The 16,151-nt window shown below is 46.2% G+C and overlaps 1 protein-coding gene across 1 annotated transcript in view; it reads right to left on the minus strand.

Annotated features, from left to right (window-relative positions):
* Positions 1–12,550, minus strand: part of Plg (plasminogen) — a 39,027-nt gene extending 26,477 nt beyond the window's left edge. The window contains exons 1-5 of the mRNA XM_075959303.1: positions 12,419–12,550; positions 8,886–9,021; positions 6,491–6,597; positions 2,316–2,430; positions 550–689 (exon numbers count right to left, since the gene is read on the minus strand). Coding sequence (XP_075815418.1) covers positions 550–689; positions 2,316–2,430; positions 6,491–6,597; positions 8,886–9,021; positions 12,419–12,467 — 547 coding nt within the window. The 5' untranslated portion in view covers positions 12,468–12,550. The remainder of the gene's footprint in view (positions 1–549; positions 690–2,315; positions 2,431–6,490; positions 6,598–8,885; positions 9,022–12,418) is intronic.
* Positions 12,551–16,151: the final 3,601 nt, after the last annotated feature.

Here is a 16,151-nt window from a genome sequence, read left to right on the forward strand (position 1 = left end):
GCAGCCCCACCTGGCTCTTTTTCTTGCTCTAATAGACACACCGAGGAATAGGAAAAGATGACATTTTTCCAGTCTGGTACCTTAATGTTTTAGCATTGACCTTTGGCGTTCTCTGTGAAGCTGATAGGCCCTCTAGAATGCAGGCATGCTGGCATAAATACGGGTGTGTCGCCTAACTTCAAACTCAACAACAGAATCGCCCACATTAAATCAGTCCCCTCCTCGAATTTCATTGATTTTTATGATTTTAGTTTAGCTATTTAATTCAAACCATGTTTGGAGTTTTACACTGTGTGCGGGTTTTAACCAGAGGAATTTGTACCCACAGTTTGGATCTGGCTATACATGCTCACACATTGAGATAACATGTTAATAAAGAAGGTTAAGGTCTGAACTGGGCTCCTTTAGAAGAGTCCATTACTCTGTTTTGTAACATAAAGCATGAATCGGGTTTTTTTGTCTTTTTTTATGATGTCTGTGTGGGCAATGGCTGGATAGCATAGTCCAGGTGACAAGCAGACAGGAGGAGGTGTCTAGAGCCACACCTACCTTCACATTCAGGGATGTCACAGTAGTCAAATCTCTTGTCTGGGTCTGTCGTGTAGCACCAGGGTCCCTTGTCATCATTGTCTGGATTCCTGCAGTAATTCTCCTCCAGTCCATCATTGGGGTGTGTTTTGGGGGAATAGCTGCAGGGTAGCAATGGAATGTGGGGCCTGAGTCCTAAAGAGTGGCGCGTGTGAGCAAGGCAGGGGACGCTGTGCTTCCTACCCAGGGGCTCAGTTGAGCCATCTGAATGTCTTTTAGCTACTGGTTATCACATCTCTCTTTCTCGATGGGTGGGATGCTTGGGTCAAGCAACCCATCCCGCCGTCCTTGCTCTATGACCAGCTAACTCTCAGAAGTCCAGCCAAAGCATGTGTACCGAGCAGGCAGCAGAACACCCAGGCCCCAAATGAGGAATCATTGGCTCGTTCCAAACCCAGGCTTTCTCTGGTTGTCCTCCTCCCCATGCAACCATGGCAACGATTGCTCTTTTGTTTGCGTGAACTCTGCCCCTGCTGATCCACTAGAACCCCCTTCTACATTCTGCCACTTGCCCTTACTGAAAATAACCAGCTCAAAAGGGGTCATTACCCCCACGTTACTGCTGGGAAAACTGAGTGTGGTGAAACAGGCACAGCAGGTGGTGTCTAGGCGTGCCTAGCCAGCCAGGGCCAAGTGGAGACCGGGAAGTCCATTGTCAGATCACACAGGACCAGGTTTTCTCTGAGATGCAGCCTGAAGGTGAAGGGGTGGGGGAAAGCTGAGCCCATTGTCGGTTCTGGAAAGAGTTACTGCAAAGATAGCTAGGTAGAACATGCAAAAACCTGCACTCTAAAGAAGCAAGCTTGACTTCTGGTTCCTCCGTGTACCCGGGGAGAAGCTCAGCTGCCTCATAAATGAGCCTGGACTGTGGCTATGGCCCCTGGAGCCATCACAGAGAACTCAATGCCACCTAATGCTGCACTGGGGGGACACAAACAGAATGACCCTAAAGTTATAAATAAGATGCAAACTTTCTATTTGTTTTCATGTTTTATATCCTCGTTGGGTCATTGCATTGAGATGGGCGTATTATGCAAACTCTAAATTGGTGTCTGACTGAAACACATCTCTCTCTAAGCACACATCATTTTCTGATACTTGGCCTCTATGATAGTTGGTTTGTCGACTGTGTGTGTGCCTGTGAGGGTATTGTCTTATTACATTGATTGATGTGGGAAGATTGAGTCCATCACGGGCAGTGCCATTCCTTAGGCAGGAGATCCTGGACTGTCTAAGGACAGAGGGGGAGCTGAGCACCAATAAGCCTGCATGCATTTGTTTCTCTGTTCTTGACTGTGGTTGTGATGTGACTACCAGAGTCAAGCTTTTGCTGCTGTGACTTCCCCATAATGATGGACTATAATGATGGCAATCTGTAATTGTCATCTAAAATAAAACCCTTTCCCCCAAGAGTTACCTTTTTGCCGCAATAATTCTTTTTTAACACAGCAACAGAATGAAAATGATGACAGCCTCCAATTCAGCTGTACGGTCTTTAACACGTCCCCCTCTGTGTCAGGACTTCTGGGGTATTATAAGACAAGACGAATAGGAAACAACCCTTTTCTGCTTTAGAGCTGTGAATAGTGCAGCTGTTCTGCATCCGAAGATTCTCTATCTGCCCGCGCTCAGCATTCAGGTTTGGTTTAGGAGCAATGGAATCATTCTAAATACTTCCGTAAGTACCAGCATCAAAGAGCAGGGTACGGAAAGTGGAAAGGGCTTACTTGGGTACGTGGGGGGATGTGGCGCTCCACTTTTGACAGGTGACCCCATTCTTCGTCTTGGACATGGTTCCTCTATAGTTCTTCCCGATGCCAGTCTTACACTCCGACAGATAAACTGAAAGACACCCCCACACAGTCGTTCAAAGTGCAAACAAACAACCTTTTCCTAGCATAGTCCCACCATGGGAAAGACCTCTAACCAAGCCATGTCTTCCTCCTCTGAAAATGCTCTTTGACGTTGATCATGTGATAGTTTTGACTGTTGCCTTGACACACCTAGAACCCTTTGACTGTTGCCTTGACACACCTAGAACCTTCTGGGAAGACTATTAATTGTCTAGATCAGATTGGCCTGGGGGTGTATCTGTGGACGGATAATTTTTAATAATTTATTTAATTTTATGTACCTTGTTGTGAGGGTGTCAGATCCCCTGGAACTGAAGTTACAGACAGTTGTGAGCTAGCATGCAGGTATTGAGAATTGAATCTGGGTCCTCTGGAAGAGTAGCCAGTGCTCTTAACCACTAAGCCATCTCTCCAGCACATGAGAGGGTTTCTTAATTGAGTTAAATGAGGTGGAAAGACCTACCCAGAAGGTAAAGATTTTGTGGGTTTGTCCCTGAACTCTATGAGAGTGGAGAGAGCTGGCGGAGCAAAAGCAGCAGGTAAGCAACGATGAACACATGGTCTCTGCTCTTGACTATGGAGGTGATGTGACCAGCTGCTTGAGTTCCTGCCTTGACCTCCCCTCAGTGATGGACTATGACCTAGACTTAACTATGAGTCCAAATAACCCCTTGGCTGCCCTAAATTGCTTCCAGTCAGAGGGTTTTATCACAGCATCAGAATGAAACTAGAACAGATAGGTTTATTCCAAAGTTCTTTCCTTGGGCCCTCTGTGCCTAATTTGTGCCAGGACTGGACTCCAGGAGGACACAAAACAAGCATAGGCCACTCTCCTGGAGCATAAATCCTAATGGAGCTGGGCTGGGGACAAAAGGAATTAGAGAAACAGTTTGAAATAAGCTAACGTCCCAGCATCATGGGAGGGGGCAGAGTGATGAGACTGAGCAACAGAAAGAGAGGGGTTTTCAGGTAGGGAAGAGAAAAGCAGGCTTTTCAGAGCCCAAGAGAGTCCAACCAGTGTGTGTGTGTGTGTGTGTGTGTGTGTGTGTGTGTGTGTGTGTGTGTGTGTGTTTGTGTGTGTTTTGTACAACTCTCAATATAAAAAGTGCAGGCTAGGGCAATCACAATGTTTATGATAAACACTCCTAGCCAGCCTCCACTTACCTAAACCATCAGCCGTCCAGTGGGTCCCATCCTGTCTCTAAAATGATCAAATGCTACTGTGGCTCTCAAGTGATGGATTGACCCCCTAGGCGGACCTTTCTAGCATGTACCTACTTCTTTCCCCACCAAACATTGTTCGGTGTCCCAGGCGTTGTTTGTATGTAATGTGCAATTATCCGAATAGGTGATGCTTTGTTATAATTAACTGAGACATGAACAAGGAAAGAACAGTGCTCATATTTCATTTTTTAAAGCAAGTTAAATACCTTTTTTGTTTGTTTGTAACAGGGTTTCACTATGTATCATTGGGGTTAGCCTGGAACTCTCCATATAGACCAGGCTGGCCTTGAAGTCACAAAGATCCACTTGCTTCTGCCTCCTGAGCCGTGTGACTAAAGGCAAGAGCCTCCATGACCAGCCAGTTGAATACTTTTTTATGTGTGTTTGTATGTGTTAGAGTGAAGTGGGGTGCACATATATTTGTGGGTGCACTTGGAAGCCAGAGGTTGACAGCAGGTGCCATGATCCCTCTCTGCCAGATTTTCCCAGTGGACCTAAGCTCACTGATTTGGTTAGACTAGTTGGTTAGTGACCTTCAGAGACGGGCCTTTCTCTGCCTCCCCACTGGGACCAGGGTTGCAGGCACACAGGACTGCCAGCATTTTATACACATTCTGGAGAGCTGAACTCAGGCACTTAGGCTTCGGCTATGGGCATTTTACTGACTGAGCCATTTCCTCAGCCCCAAATGAAATGCTTTTAAGGATGTAAGGAAGTTGGATCATTTTAAAATTGCTGTCAGGTTTCACGGGGACAACACTCATATAACTGACTACAGTGAGCTTGAGGGGGAGTCATAAGAACCTAAAGGCATTGCAGAATCATTGTGTTACCAAGACTGCCAAGATCAGGAGACCAGTGTTAGAAATAACACCCTGGGACCCATTGCAGAGAGCCCCTAGTGGGGCCCTGCATCCCAAGTGAAAGGTCTCTGCTCTACATCACAAGCCAGCTTGGATTTTCAGTAAAGACACACAATAGTGTTTCCAGTGTATTTGTGCCACCGAGATTCCCCACTAAGGCCTACTCTCTGGTTCATTGACCCTCAGGATGTTTAACAAACAAACACCGTAAACAAGAGGGCACTGTGGTTTCATGGGTATGCTTCATGGCAGGAGTGGTACCCCACACATCAAAGGTATAAACTTGAAGGGTGATGAGCAAGGGAGGCCTGGAGCTGGGAAAGGCTTTGAAAAACAGCACTCACCCTATCACAGCGGGGTGAATATGCCTTCAAACAGTTTACTATATATTAAAAAGAGTTAAAAGGGAAAATTTTAAAGTTTCCCAACCCGTAGGAATTATTGTATGTTTGAAGAGACACAATTGTAAGCACTCTGATTACATCTCTCTCCCCACTCCTCAAATTATTACAATGTACCCTATAAATACATTAAATTATACTGGGAATGGCTTGATGCCAGGAAGGTTCATTTCTTAGCAGTCACATATACAGCTACAACCAGAGGACCAGTGACAGCAGAGGCACTAGCCAGACACAGGGTGGCTTGGTTCTAGACGTGGCAGTAGAGACAGTGCCAATGCAGCTGGTGAAATGTCACCAGACAGTGATGGATCCTAGAAAAATCCTGGCTGATAAATTAGCAACCAGTCCAGATTCAGAGCAGAGAAACCAGGAACCAAGAGTGATTGCCTCTGAGTTTGCTCCTCCCTTGTTTGTTTGTTCGTTCCCAGCATGGTGGATATAACCTTTTGACCCACTGAAAACAAGCAACACCAGCCTTCAAACTTCAGACTTCAGCCTTGCAACTCAACCCTTGTGTTACTCCTGGTTAACCATTGACCAGCGTCATATTTAAGTCTTAGCAGTTCGTAGAAAGAATCCTACTCCGTCCTTCTTTATAAAATCCAGGCAATGGTGGGCAAGTCAATTTATCCTTTCGTTGTGTAAGAGCCAAATGCTTCACTTGATGAGATTTAGATTTAGGTGACTCCTGAATCTCAAGATACCCAGAGGCTGGGGCTGGAGAGATGGCTCAGTGGTTAAGAGCACTGTTTATTCTTCCAGACGACCTGAATTCATTTTCCAGCACCCACATGGCAGCTCACAACTGTCTGTAACTCCAGCTCCAGGGGACCCAGCATCCTCACACAGGCACACATGTAAGCAATGCACCATTGCATGTAAAAGAAATAAAGTTTAAAAAAATATAGAGGCAAGGAAGGGAATACCAGGGAAACGTCTCGTTAAGTGTAAGAAGGCGGATTGATTGGGGAAATAGCCCTTAACCTAAAGGAAGAGGTTACCACTGTGGTTTTGTAATGTGAAACATTATTAAAAGCCCAGGAAATCAGAACTCTCTCGTGCTTTTCAGCACTCCCAATACAAAACACATGGAGAACTAAATTGTTTCTATCAATGATCTTATTGTGCTACCCAATCAGTGGAAGAGTATAGCAGAAGTTTTCTGAATGGTACAAATTAAAAACCCATATCCATTTAATAATACTTGTGTCTTCTTAAAAAGGAGTCTAGGTTACCCCCAGCCCTAAGCCATGGATTCTTGGTTTGTTGTAAAGGAAACTGGAAAAGAAATCACACATCTTATCATCTTCAAACTTTAAAGAAAGTGAGGAAAATACAGCCCCTCAACAGAAGAAGTGGAAAATCAAATAGAAGTAAGAAGGTTTGTGTACACCTAGATGTTACTGAGAACTGAAACATCAGTGCCTAGTGTGCCAGGGGCTAATTCAAAAGTGGGAGCCCAAGGGTACAGTCTTAACTCAGTGTCTGTGTGATACTCCCCGGTGTCATAAATTGAGGCTATGAGAAAAAGGGAGGGGAAGGAGGGACACGGCCATACCTCTCTTCTCGAATAAGATGACATCTCTCATCCGGATGATGGGGGAGCCCTTGCTGTTCTCAGCCATGATCACACATTGCTGCTCTTTGCTGTGGTACTGGAATGACCTGCAGGTGATGGGTGCATCCATTACCAAAGAGGGCACTAACGAGTGTGTCTCTTGCTGGACCTCGGAGCTCAGAATTGTCACCTCTGGGCGGTTTGGTCACTGCGTCTGTGCAGTGCAGTCCTAAGGATATGTATACCAGCGTGACAGCTGCTCTCGTGTTCTTAAACTTCCACGCTCGCCCTTGGCAGTCTGTTTCAGCCATGCTCTCCTTCCACTTTCTCCCTGTCCGTTCCCCCTTCCTTCTCTCTCTCCTTTCTTTCTAAGATGGAGTACCTAATGGGCCTGCTATTCCTGCTACAGCCCAGGCCAGCCTCCAACTTTCAATCCTCCTCCCCCAGGAATATGCTACCCCATCTGACTCCTTTGCTTTCTTTCCCTAGTGACAGGTGATGAAGTTAAGAAGGACTAACAGTTCCTGAAGCAGCCTCTGCCTGCTCTCTCTTCCCTTTCCTGCCATGTCCCCACTCACCACCAGGCCCTTGCTGGGTACAGCTGCCTGGCCTTAATTTCCGGCCTCCAGAACCACGCATTTGACACACTCCTTTCTTTTATTAATTGCCCAGTCTTGGAAATGCTGGTACAGCCCCAGAAAACAACCAAAACTTCTTTTATCTTGTCCCCATGTGATCCTGCCTTTGAGGCTCAGCTTGGCAGTCAATACCAAAGGCAGCCATCTTCCATTGGCAATCAGCGCCAAAGGTGGCCATCTTTTATCCTGATCCCCTCCCTAAAGGCTTTGCTTGAATCAAACAGGTCTTACACAGGCTAGCACCATATTTCTCCCAGCCTGGAGTGCCTCTCCACCCTCCTGCAGCCTTGTCAAAATCCCTCTCCCCAAAGCCTAACTCTCCTCCCTCTTCTCCCTGACTCTGATGACTTTCCTCAACTCTCTCAGCTCCTCGGCGTTTTCCTCTGAACCTCTACAGAACACACATTGATTCTGCACTAAGCCATACCTGTCTTATCTTTAACATGATTGGTGTTTCCTTGGGTTATTGCGTAAGTACAAAAGGACCCACCAGATCGTGTATGTATATGTATGGTTTTTTGCTCCTCTGGCCTGTTTCTGTATTCTCATTCTTCCTGTCATCCCCCCCCCCCCGCCTCCACACCACCCTCTGTGTAGGTCAGATGTCAGCATCATATGTCCGCTCCAGCTCTCTCCGTCATATTTTTGTGCAGGGTCTCTCACTGAACCTGGAGCTCCCCCATTAGCTAGACTGGGTGGCTCTGCTTGTTTCTGTCTCCCCAGTACTAAGATGACAGTCACTTCCTATTGCTTTTACACAGTGCTGGGAATCAAACCCAGGTCCTTATGTTTGCAAGGAAAGCATTTTACTGAGCTATCTCTCTAGCATCTCCTCAGAGACTTCTTTTTTTTTTAATTTATTTATTATGTATTCCTTCCATGTATGCTTGCATGCCAGAAGAGGGCACCAGATCTCATTATAGATGGCTGTGAGCCACCATATGGTTGCTGGGAATTGAACTCAGGACTTCTGGAAGAGCAGTCAATGCTCTTAACCTCTGAGCCATCTCTCCAGCCCAGGGACTTCTTTTTTAATGGAACACTAATAAACCTTAATAAGGCCTGATGGTGGTGGCGCACGCCTTTAATCCCAGCGCTCGGGAGGCAGAGGCAGGTAGATCTCTGTGAGTTCAAGGCCAGCCTGGACTACAAGAGATAGTTCCAGGACAGGCTCCAAAGCTACAGAAACCCTGTCTCAAAAAAACCAAAAAAAAAAAAAACTCTTAATAAGACCTCTACTGTGAGTCTTTGATGTCATAAGCAAACTCCAACCCTATTAAGTCCCTTCTCGTTAAAAAAATTAACTTGATTTTATGTACATTGGTGTAAAAGTGTCAGATTCCCTGAAATTGGAATTACAGACCATTGTGAGCTGCCACATGGATGCTGGGAATTGAACCCCGGTCCTCTGGAGGAACACTCTTAACAACTGAGGCATCTCTCCACCCTTCCCCCTTTCCTGGGTTTTGTTTTGAAATTTCCTTGAATTTAATTCTGCTTTTTTAACCTATTGTTAGTGTGTGCGTAGTGTGTGAACACAGGCCTGTTTGTACCACAGCATGTATGTGGAGGGCAGAGGACAACGCTGGGGCTCCCTTTCCACCTTTGTGTGGGCTCTAAGGCTGAAACTCCAGTCCTTAGGGTATGGGGACCACCTCACCAGCCCCCCTCTCCCTCCTGACAGATGAATAGATTGATTTTCCTCAGAAAATCTGGGACAGCCAGAGGCAGGCTTGAGACAATGGCGGCGCGGGTACCTGCAGACGAACTCTGTTTCCTCTTCGCATTTAGCCGAGCATTCTGCTACGCTTCCTGCCCCTACCTGCTTCTTGGTGAGGCTGAACAGGGAAGCCCCTTGTGTGCTTACATACTCGTCCAGGGAGTCCCCTTGGCCTAAAAGGAAAAAATAAAAAGAAGAAAACTGAGTAAATCAGATGACAACGTTGTTTATGTGCATGGCTGTTTGAGTGTGTGTGTGTGTGTGTACTACAAGCACATGTATGTGCATGGCTCATGGCTTACTTAATTTATTATTTAAATTAAATTAATTACTATAATAAAATAACATAATGATAATTTATTTTATTCCAGTAGATTGCAAAGTGTTGAAAGAACAGCTAGACTGACAGATTAGTACACGAGGCCCATGTAACCACCTCTCGATTACCGTATGAATATGAAGCTCGAAATAAAGAGTAAGCAATATGGCTCACCATTGTTCACCATGAGATAAGCCAGTAGGATGCCATCAGTGGCAATCTGGTTTTTATTTGGTCTTCCCAGAGTGAGACTGGGATGTGGAAGCCACTGCCCAATGGCCAGTGGTGTATACTTTCCTATGAGATAGGCTTTTATTTTTGGAGAAAGTATCTATCATTTCAGAGGAAGTTATATATTTTTTTTAAAAAAAAAAAAAAGTAGAGCCTAGTACAAACACTGGGCTTCACTTTTTTATTTGAGACAGTCTTTCTGTATAGCCAGCCCTAGCTGGCCCAGAACTCAAGGCAATCTTCCTGTTTCAGCCTCCTGAGTACTGGATTGCGAGTGTGTGCTCCCATGGCGGCCTGCCTTTGTTTTTTTTGTGTGTGAAATGCGGTCTGAGGCAGAGTCGGTTTCTTCCCTCTTGTCACCCTAGAGGCTGGTCACAGCTGTCGAGTGTCCCCTGGGCTAAGGTGCTGGCTTAGGCTTAGACTGCTCTGCCCAAGCCTGCGCCTCGGCTGCCAGTCGCTCCGAGTAAACACTCGGGATTTCCGGAGGGGTGAGAGTACAAAGAGGTTAGCGAACATAGCAAAGTCTTCATGGAATTAGGCAACATGGCAACCTTGACCTCCTGAGGGGACCAACGCCGGATGCAGCAGGTTAAAGAGTGACCAGAACTGGAAGTGGGAAGACTTGAGAAGGCAACTGATGAATCCTGACTCATCTTTAGAAGTCTCCCTTTCCCTCCTTGGTGACCTCATCCCCCTCGATGCTCCAAACTGGAAGGCTGAATAAAGAGTGGAAAGTTGGCTGGTGCGTTTTAAATTATCAAAGCACTTGAGTTAGGCATAAGAGGTGACGAAGACAGGGGCATTTAGGCTTGTGTTGTATTCTGACGCAGACTCTTCATTTTGAGAAGAGCTCTGTGTGATCTGGAAGACACACAGTCACTCTTCGCCTGTGCAAAGAGTTCTGGGGAGTGTGCAAGGTAGGTTTCAGATGCCGATGGAGAGGAGAGAGCTCTCTGGGTCATCAGCTCTGTGTCTGGCTTTATTTCATGGTGCAGTTGCTGAGATCCACCCAAGGAGCTGATGTCCCAGAGACATGTCCCCAAGAAGGGTTGAGTTTTTTTCTTTAATACTTAAAATTTCTCTCCAAGTCTTTACCCCCATGGCTCATGTAGAAATAAGGTTTGGTATAATGCAGTGAAATGAAAACTTTAAACAAATCTTTTAGTAGGAAAACTTACTTGTATTGCAGCCCAAATATAGATGTGTATTATACCATCAAAGTGAAGAGCACTTCTCAATCACTGTGTGCGTGTGCTTGTGTGTGTAAATCTTAGCTGAGCTTGGTGGCTGATACCTCTAATCCCAGTACTTGGGAGGCAGAGGTAGGCCTCTGAGAGTTAAAGCCTAGCCTCATCTACAGAGCGAGTTCCAAACTGGCCAGGGCTACATAATATGACTTTATTCTCCCACCCACCCCCCCAAAATCCCCAGTATTTGGTACACAGCTGTGGAAACTTTTTTGTTCACTTTGATATTTACTCTCCCAGGCCATTTAATGCAATAAGAAAACGAAAGTCAAGTCATTTCCACAGAAAATGAGAGCCAATACTTGTACAAAGAGCTTACGAAAGAATCCTGCCTCGGTTGACTGAGACAGATACTAACTTGCTGCAGAGATTAGGTCTAGCCCCTGGGAGTGAGCCCTGAGTTCACGGTGTTGCCAATCCTAGGTTCTATGGGCTGAAGTGGGATAATCACACACACACACATACATACACACATGCATGCACACGCGCGCGTACAAACACAGAAAGGAGGGAGAAGACAGACAGATACAGAGGGGGGGAAGGAAGGAAGGAAGGAAGGAAGGAAGGAAGGAAGGAAGGAAGGAAGGAAGGAAGGAAGGAGAAGAAAGAATCAGTCAGACAGACACACACACACAGAAAGGAGGGAGAAAAAAGAATCAGTCAGACAGACACACACACACACACACAAACACCTCTGGATTTTTCCTGTCTCTAAGTGGTTTCCACTAAATTCAAATGTATTTAACCATAAAGAGCAACTTATAAAACTTTGGTGACCTACAGATTAATTCTCAAGTCCCTTGACAGTGTCAGCATGAAGAAGGCTAGCATGAAATATAGTTGCTTTGATATGAAATGTCCCAGATAGCAAATCCATGAAGACAGAAGGCCAGATGAATGGGGCATAGGGCTGGCAGGTTGAGGCAAGCAGAGTCCCTTTGCATGGGGGCTATGAAAATATTCTAACTACTATTGTGATAGTTGAACACCTCTGAACATTCCAGAACCGAATGCATCCGATAGCGTATAAAGCACTTCTAGAAAACATATGACTGGCTGTGTTTAGAATTTTTAAAAGCTTTTAAACAAAGTTGAAAAATAAAGAACACTAGATTCCTTCTTGGAAAGCACTAATTTAAATCCAAGTTTTTTTACTTTCTTGATCCAGCATGGGCCATAGTCATGATTTTCCTAAGTCTAGATTCCTTCATCTACACAATGAGGAAGACATGCTACCCTCCTCTGCCATCAGCTCTGTAAGCTAGTATGAGTATACACACAGACCACAGACACACACACACACACACACGTACACACACAGGAGCACACTCGAGAGCACACATGTGTCTAGCACATCCTAATCTCTAAATAGGTATTTGTTCAATTACCGTATTGTCATTTTAAAACGAATCTGTGTGACTCGTGGAGGCAGAGATGCACCTATGCAAAGCCTTCCTTAAACCAACCAGAAAATCCCAGGGGGACCAGGACAGCTCAACAGAAGCTCTTTTCATCAGTCACACTGCAAACTAGGCCCAGAGGGTAACCGCTGCTACCGCCACCAGGGATCGAAGACCTCACATGTGCCGATTCGTCCCCACTGCAACGGTACTCACAGGGAGACTGAGTGTCGACGTCAAGCTCCTCAGTCTGAGCCATAAACCCAATAGCTCGATTAAAGGAATTGCACATAAAGTCATAGCAAATCTACTTTTAATATATGGCTAGAATTTTCTTTTTTAAGTTGAAACGAAACCATGCATCAAACCTTACCTGATTTCAGAAACAAGAGAAGGAGAAGGACTACTTCCTTATGGTCCATTCTGGTTGGGACTGGCCGACAGCACCTGGAGAACTGTGTTCCAGTCCCAAATGTTGACTTAAGGGGGACCAAAAGCACCCACAAGCAAGATAGTCCAATGGGGTTAATGATTCTCTGAGGCCCCCACCGCTGTACACAGAGGAGCAAACATTACCTCGAATAGGGAGGGAGCTTACAAAACGTTTGAGAGTGGAGTCCGCAGTAGATGCTAGAGGAGGTGAAAGCGGCAACTCCCCCACTCCGCTCCTCTTCACTGTTTGACTCTCCTTCCCTCTTCACCCAGACACCGTGTTTCCCAGTTTCTCCCATTTCTTTCCCTCTTCTTCAGTTTCCTTGTTTTGGGGTCCACAAAGGAAATTGTGAAAATAGCTTATGTTTGCTGAGTGCCTTCCATATGCCATATTCTGCCAAATGGTCCACACACAGCCTCACTTGACCTTCCCAGCAGTTACCTGGACACTGTTCAGGCTTTCCGATTAGGGCCTGGGGTAGCAGGCGATGTCTCAATGCATTTATTACAAAACACTTATGAGCTTGTTTTTTCAGTTTTTATGTTGTGAGTAGCCATTGGTTTTGTGTTGGCAATCCCTCACCTCTATCCCTGCCCTGCTGTTGACTTAATCGATTGATTAATCTATATTATTTTTACAAAGCTGCCATATTCCCATTCCTTTCGAATTTAAGCACTATATAACCCATCCTGGTGCATCTTATTCCTTGCCTGGACTGTAGAGTGAGACTCAGAATACCAGGCAAGAACTGTACCGCAGAGAGGCACCGCTAACCTACTGTGCAGAACCAAAATCAGTTTGAGGGTTGGAGAGATGGCTCAATGATTAGGAACACTTACTGCTGCTCCAGAGGACCTGAATTCAGTTCCCAGCACCCATATCAGACAGTTCACAAGCACCTGCATCTCCAGCTTCCAGGGGCTCTAATGTCCTTTCCCAGGCTTTTGGGGACACACACACACACACATACACAAATACACAAATATTATCATCTCTCACTTCCCATTCCTTTCATTATCCACACCCAATGTAGCCCTTTCTCCATCTGAACTCACAGAACCATGGTAACGCCTCATGGCATGGAGTAAAAGAGGTGGGATTCAGTTACAAGATCATCTTTTTGTCCATTTGTTCTTATTGCCTTGAAACAGCCTCCTAGTGTAGCCTAGGCTAGCCTGGAACTCACAGTGATCCCCTGTCTCTGTTGCCTGAGTGCTAGGGCTATGGGTGTGTGTCAGGCTCTGGTAATCTTCTCAACTGTAACTCTAGAGTCTACTCTTTCCTGTCTTGATTAGACTGGTTTAGTGTTTGAAAATATTTTGAAATAAACTGACTTCTATTCCAGTGTGACATAAGGACAAGAGACAGGTACTGCTCTTTCCTGGCTACAAAATCCTTCTCATGACAATTAGTGCAGGACCAGAGGACCAGGATGCCTCAGGTAGAACCTTCTACAGAACCCCATGAGACTGTGTGTGTGTGTGTGTGTGTGTGTGTGTGTGTGTGTGTGTGTGTGTGTGACAGAGAGAGAAGAGAGAGAGAGAGAGAGAGAGAGAGAGAGAGAGAGAGAGAGAGAAGAAAAAAAAGCAAGGAGAGGGAGAGATGGCACCATGACGTGGCACGGTGAACCGCTCCTCCTCAAGGGAGGAAGGAGGTTCATAAGACTCAGGAGGCTGACAATCTTAGGAGACTCAGTCAGCTACAAGACCTACAAGGCCGACCCTCAGTTTCATACAAGCAGAGGCTTGAGCATGGGAGATTCTCCTCAGTGGAGCCGCTGCAACTGGGGGCGGACTCTAGATCACTTGTGGCCGCCATGCAGCTGCTGTTACCCGTGTTCCTGTAAAGCAACCTTTGTAAATCCATTGGTTCTCTGCTAGGCTCACTTGGAAGTGTTTCTTCTGGTCTGTCAGGTGTGCCCTATGGGGAGAGACGGTTGTTCACACCTCCCGGGGAGCTTCACCCAGCAGGTTGATGGGGAACACTTGAGTGTGAGCAGGCCCTGCATTTCTGTCAGCCAGCTTTCTCCTCCCCTCACACTCATCCCTGACCTCATCCCCGCTTCCGTGAACCTGTTGGCTCCGTTTAATAAATTAGAAGCGGTTTCAAAAGTCAGTAACAAGCAGAGTTTTGGGTTTTTTTCCTGTCTAACATACTTTGGTGAAAATAAAACCAGACTCCACTAATAAATAATGGCTTTGGTGTGCCGGTGAGCATTGCTTTCCACTTCAAGTCTGATTTTAAGCCTTCCTCCTCCTCCTCCACCAATCACCGTAAGAATGTTATCAGACGTGTATGCCTACAAACATACATGTTGTTTTGACTTTTTATTTCAGTGACATTAAAGGTTTGAACATGATATGTCCCTACGGGCTCATGAATTTAAACATTAGTCAGCACCTGGTGATGCTGCTTTGGGAGTTTGTGGAATCTTTGGGTGGGGCTTAGCTTGTGCCAGTGGGCTGCTGTGGGACAGGCCTTGAAGGTTATAGTCCCTGAAAAGTTTCTGTACCCCAATAAACCTCTCCACCAACACAGCAATCCAAATCAGACCAAATCAAACCAAATTAGGAAAAGCCCAGGTTTAATGGATATGATGCTCCAGATGGCTTACTAGACCCCCAGAGAGGAGACGGGAAAGACAGATCACAAAACCACAGGTCTGTTCTCTGGGGGGCACTCCCTGTGGGAGTGGTCTTGAGCATCACTGGGAGGGGGCATCGTTTGGTGTGCTTTCTGAGCTACAGCAGGGTTTGGAGAGAGATGGGGGAGGGGAGAGGGCTTCGGATAGAACTTTAACCTGAACATTTCAGACTCTTTGGATATATGGATGCCAGGGGCTGAGGTGAAGTCCCTTTCTACTTCCGGCCCAGTTTGTTTCTAGCAGACACCCAGCTGTGACCAAGCTGCCTGGTGGTTTTGCTGCCTCAGACGGGAGCCTCTCCAGCAAAGGGTTGTTGGGTGGAAACAATCTTTCTTCCCAGCTGCTTCTGTCAGGTGTTTTGTCCAGTGATGAGAGAAATAATTAATATAGGTAGCATCAATATGTGCCTCTTGTATGTGCCTGTCCTGCAAACCAAGCAGCAGCCACCTTGGGGCAGTCCGCTGTGCCCCCTTGTGGTGGTCCACTGTGCCCCCTTGCAAAAAGATTATCCTAGTCGGGCTTGCCAGATGTCTATATTCCCTTATGGAAAGTCGGGGAGGGTCTTGAGACCCTCACCTCAGTATCCGGTTGCTTCCAGCTACGTACTGTATGCCGCTCTGTCCTAACCGTACATGGCCCTTGGAAGGGGCTCTCATAGGCTGGGGAAGAGTAGGGAAGAGAGGCCTCCATCTATATGACTATGGGAAGGCATCATCCCGTTGAGGGAAGATTTTCTGGCCTTTAGGAGGAAGAGCACACACACCCCTGTAACCCTTCCCTTATGATCTATAAGGAAGCCCATTAAATTCATTTGTTCCCCAGAGGGAACTTCAGTGGAATCATGCCTCCGTTTGTTGTGATGCTGGGAAGAGGAGGGGACTTTGTTTAGGTCTCCCCCTAGGAACGAGTTGTAGCAACAGTGCACCCCAGACATAATTCCAGGATGCGTTCAATCCTACTGCGTTCCTTTGTAAATCGGGTCGATTCCTAAAGGCCTGGTGATTCTCTGTTGTTTTGTTTTCTTCCTAC

This window comes from Microtus pennsylvanicus, chromosome 1 (assembly GCF_037038515.1).
Source record: "Microtus pennsylvanicus isolate mMicPen1 chromosome 1, mMicPen1.hap1, whole genome shotgun sequence".
Lineage (NCBI taxonomy): Eukaryota > Metazoa > Chordata > Mammalia > Rodentia > Cricetidae > Microtus > Microtus pennsylvanicus.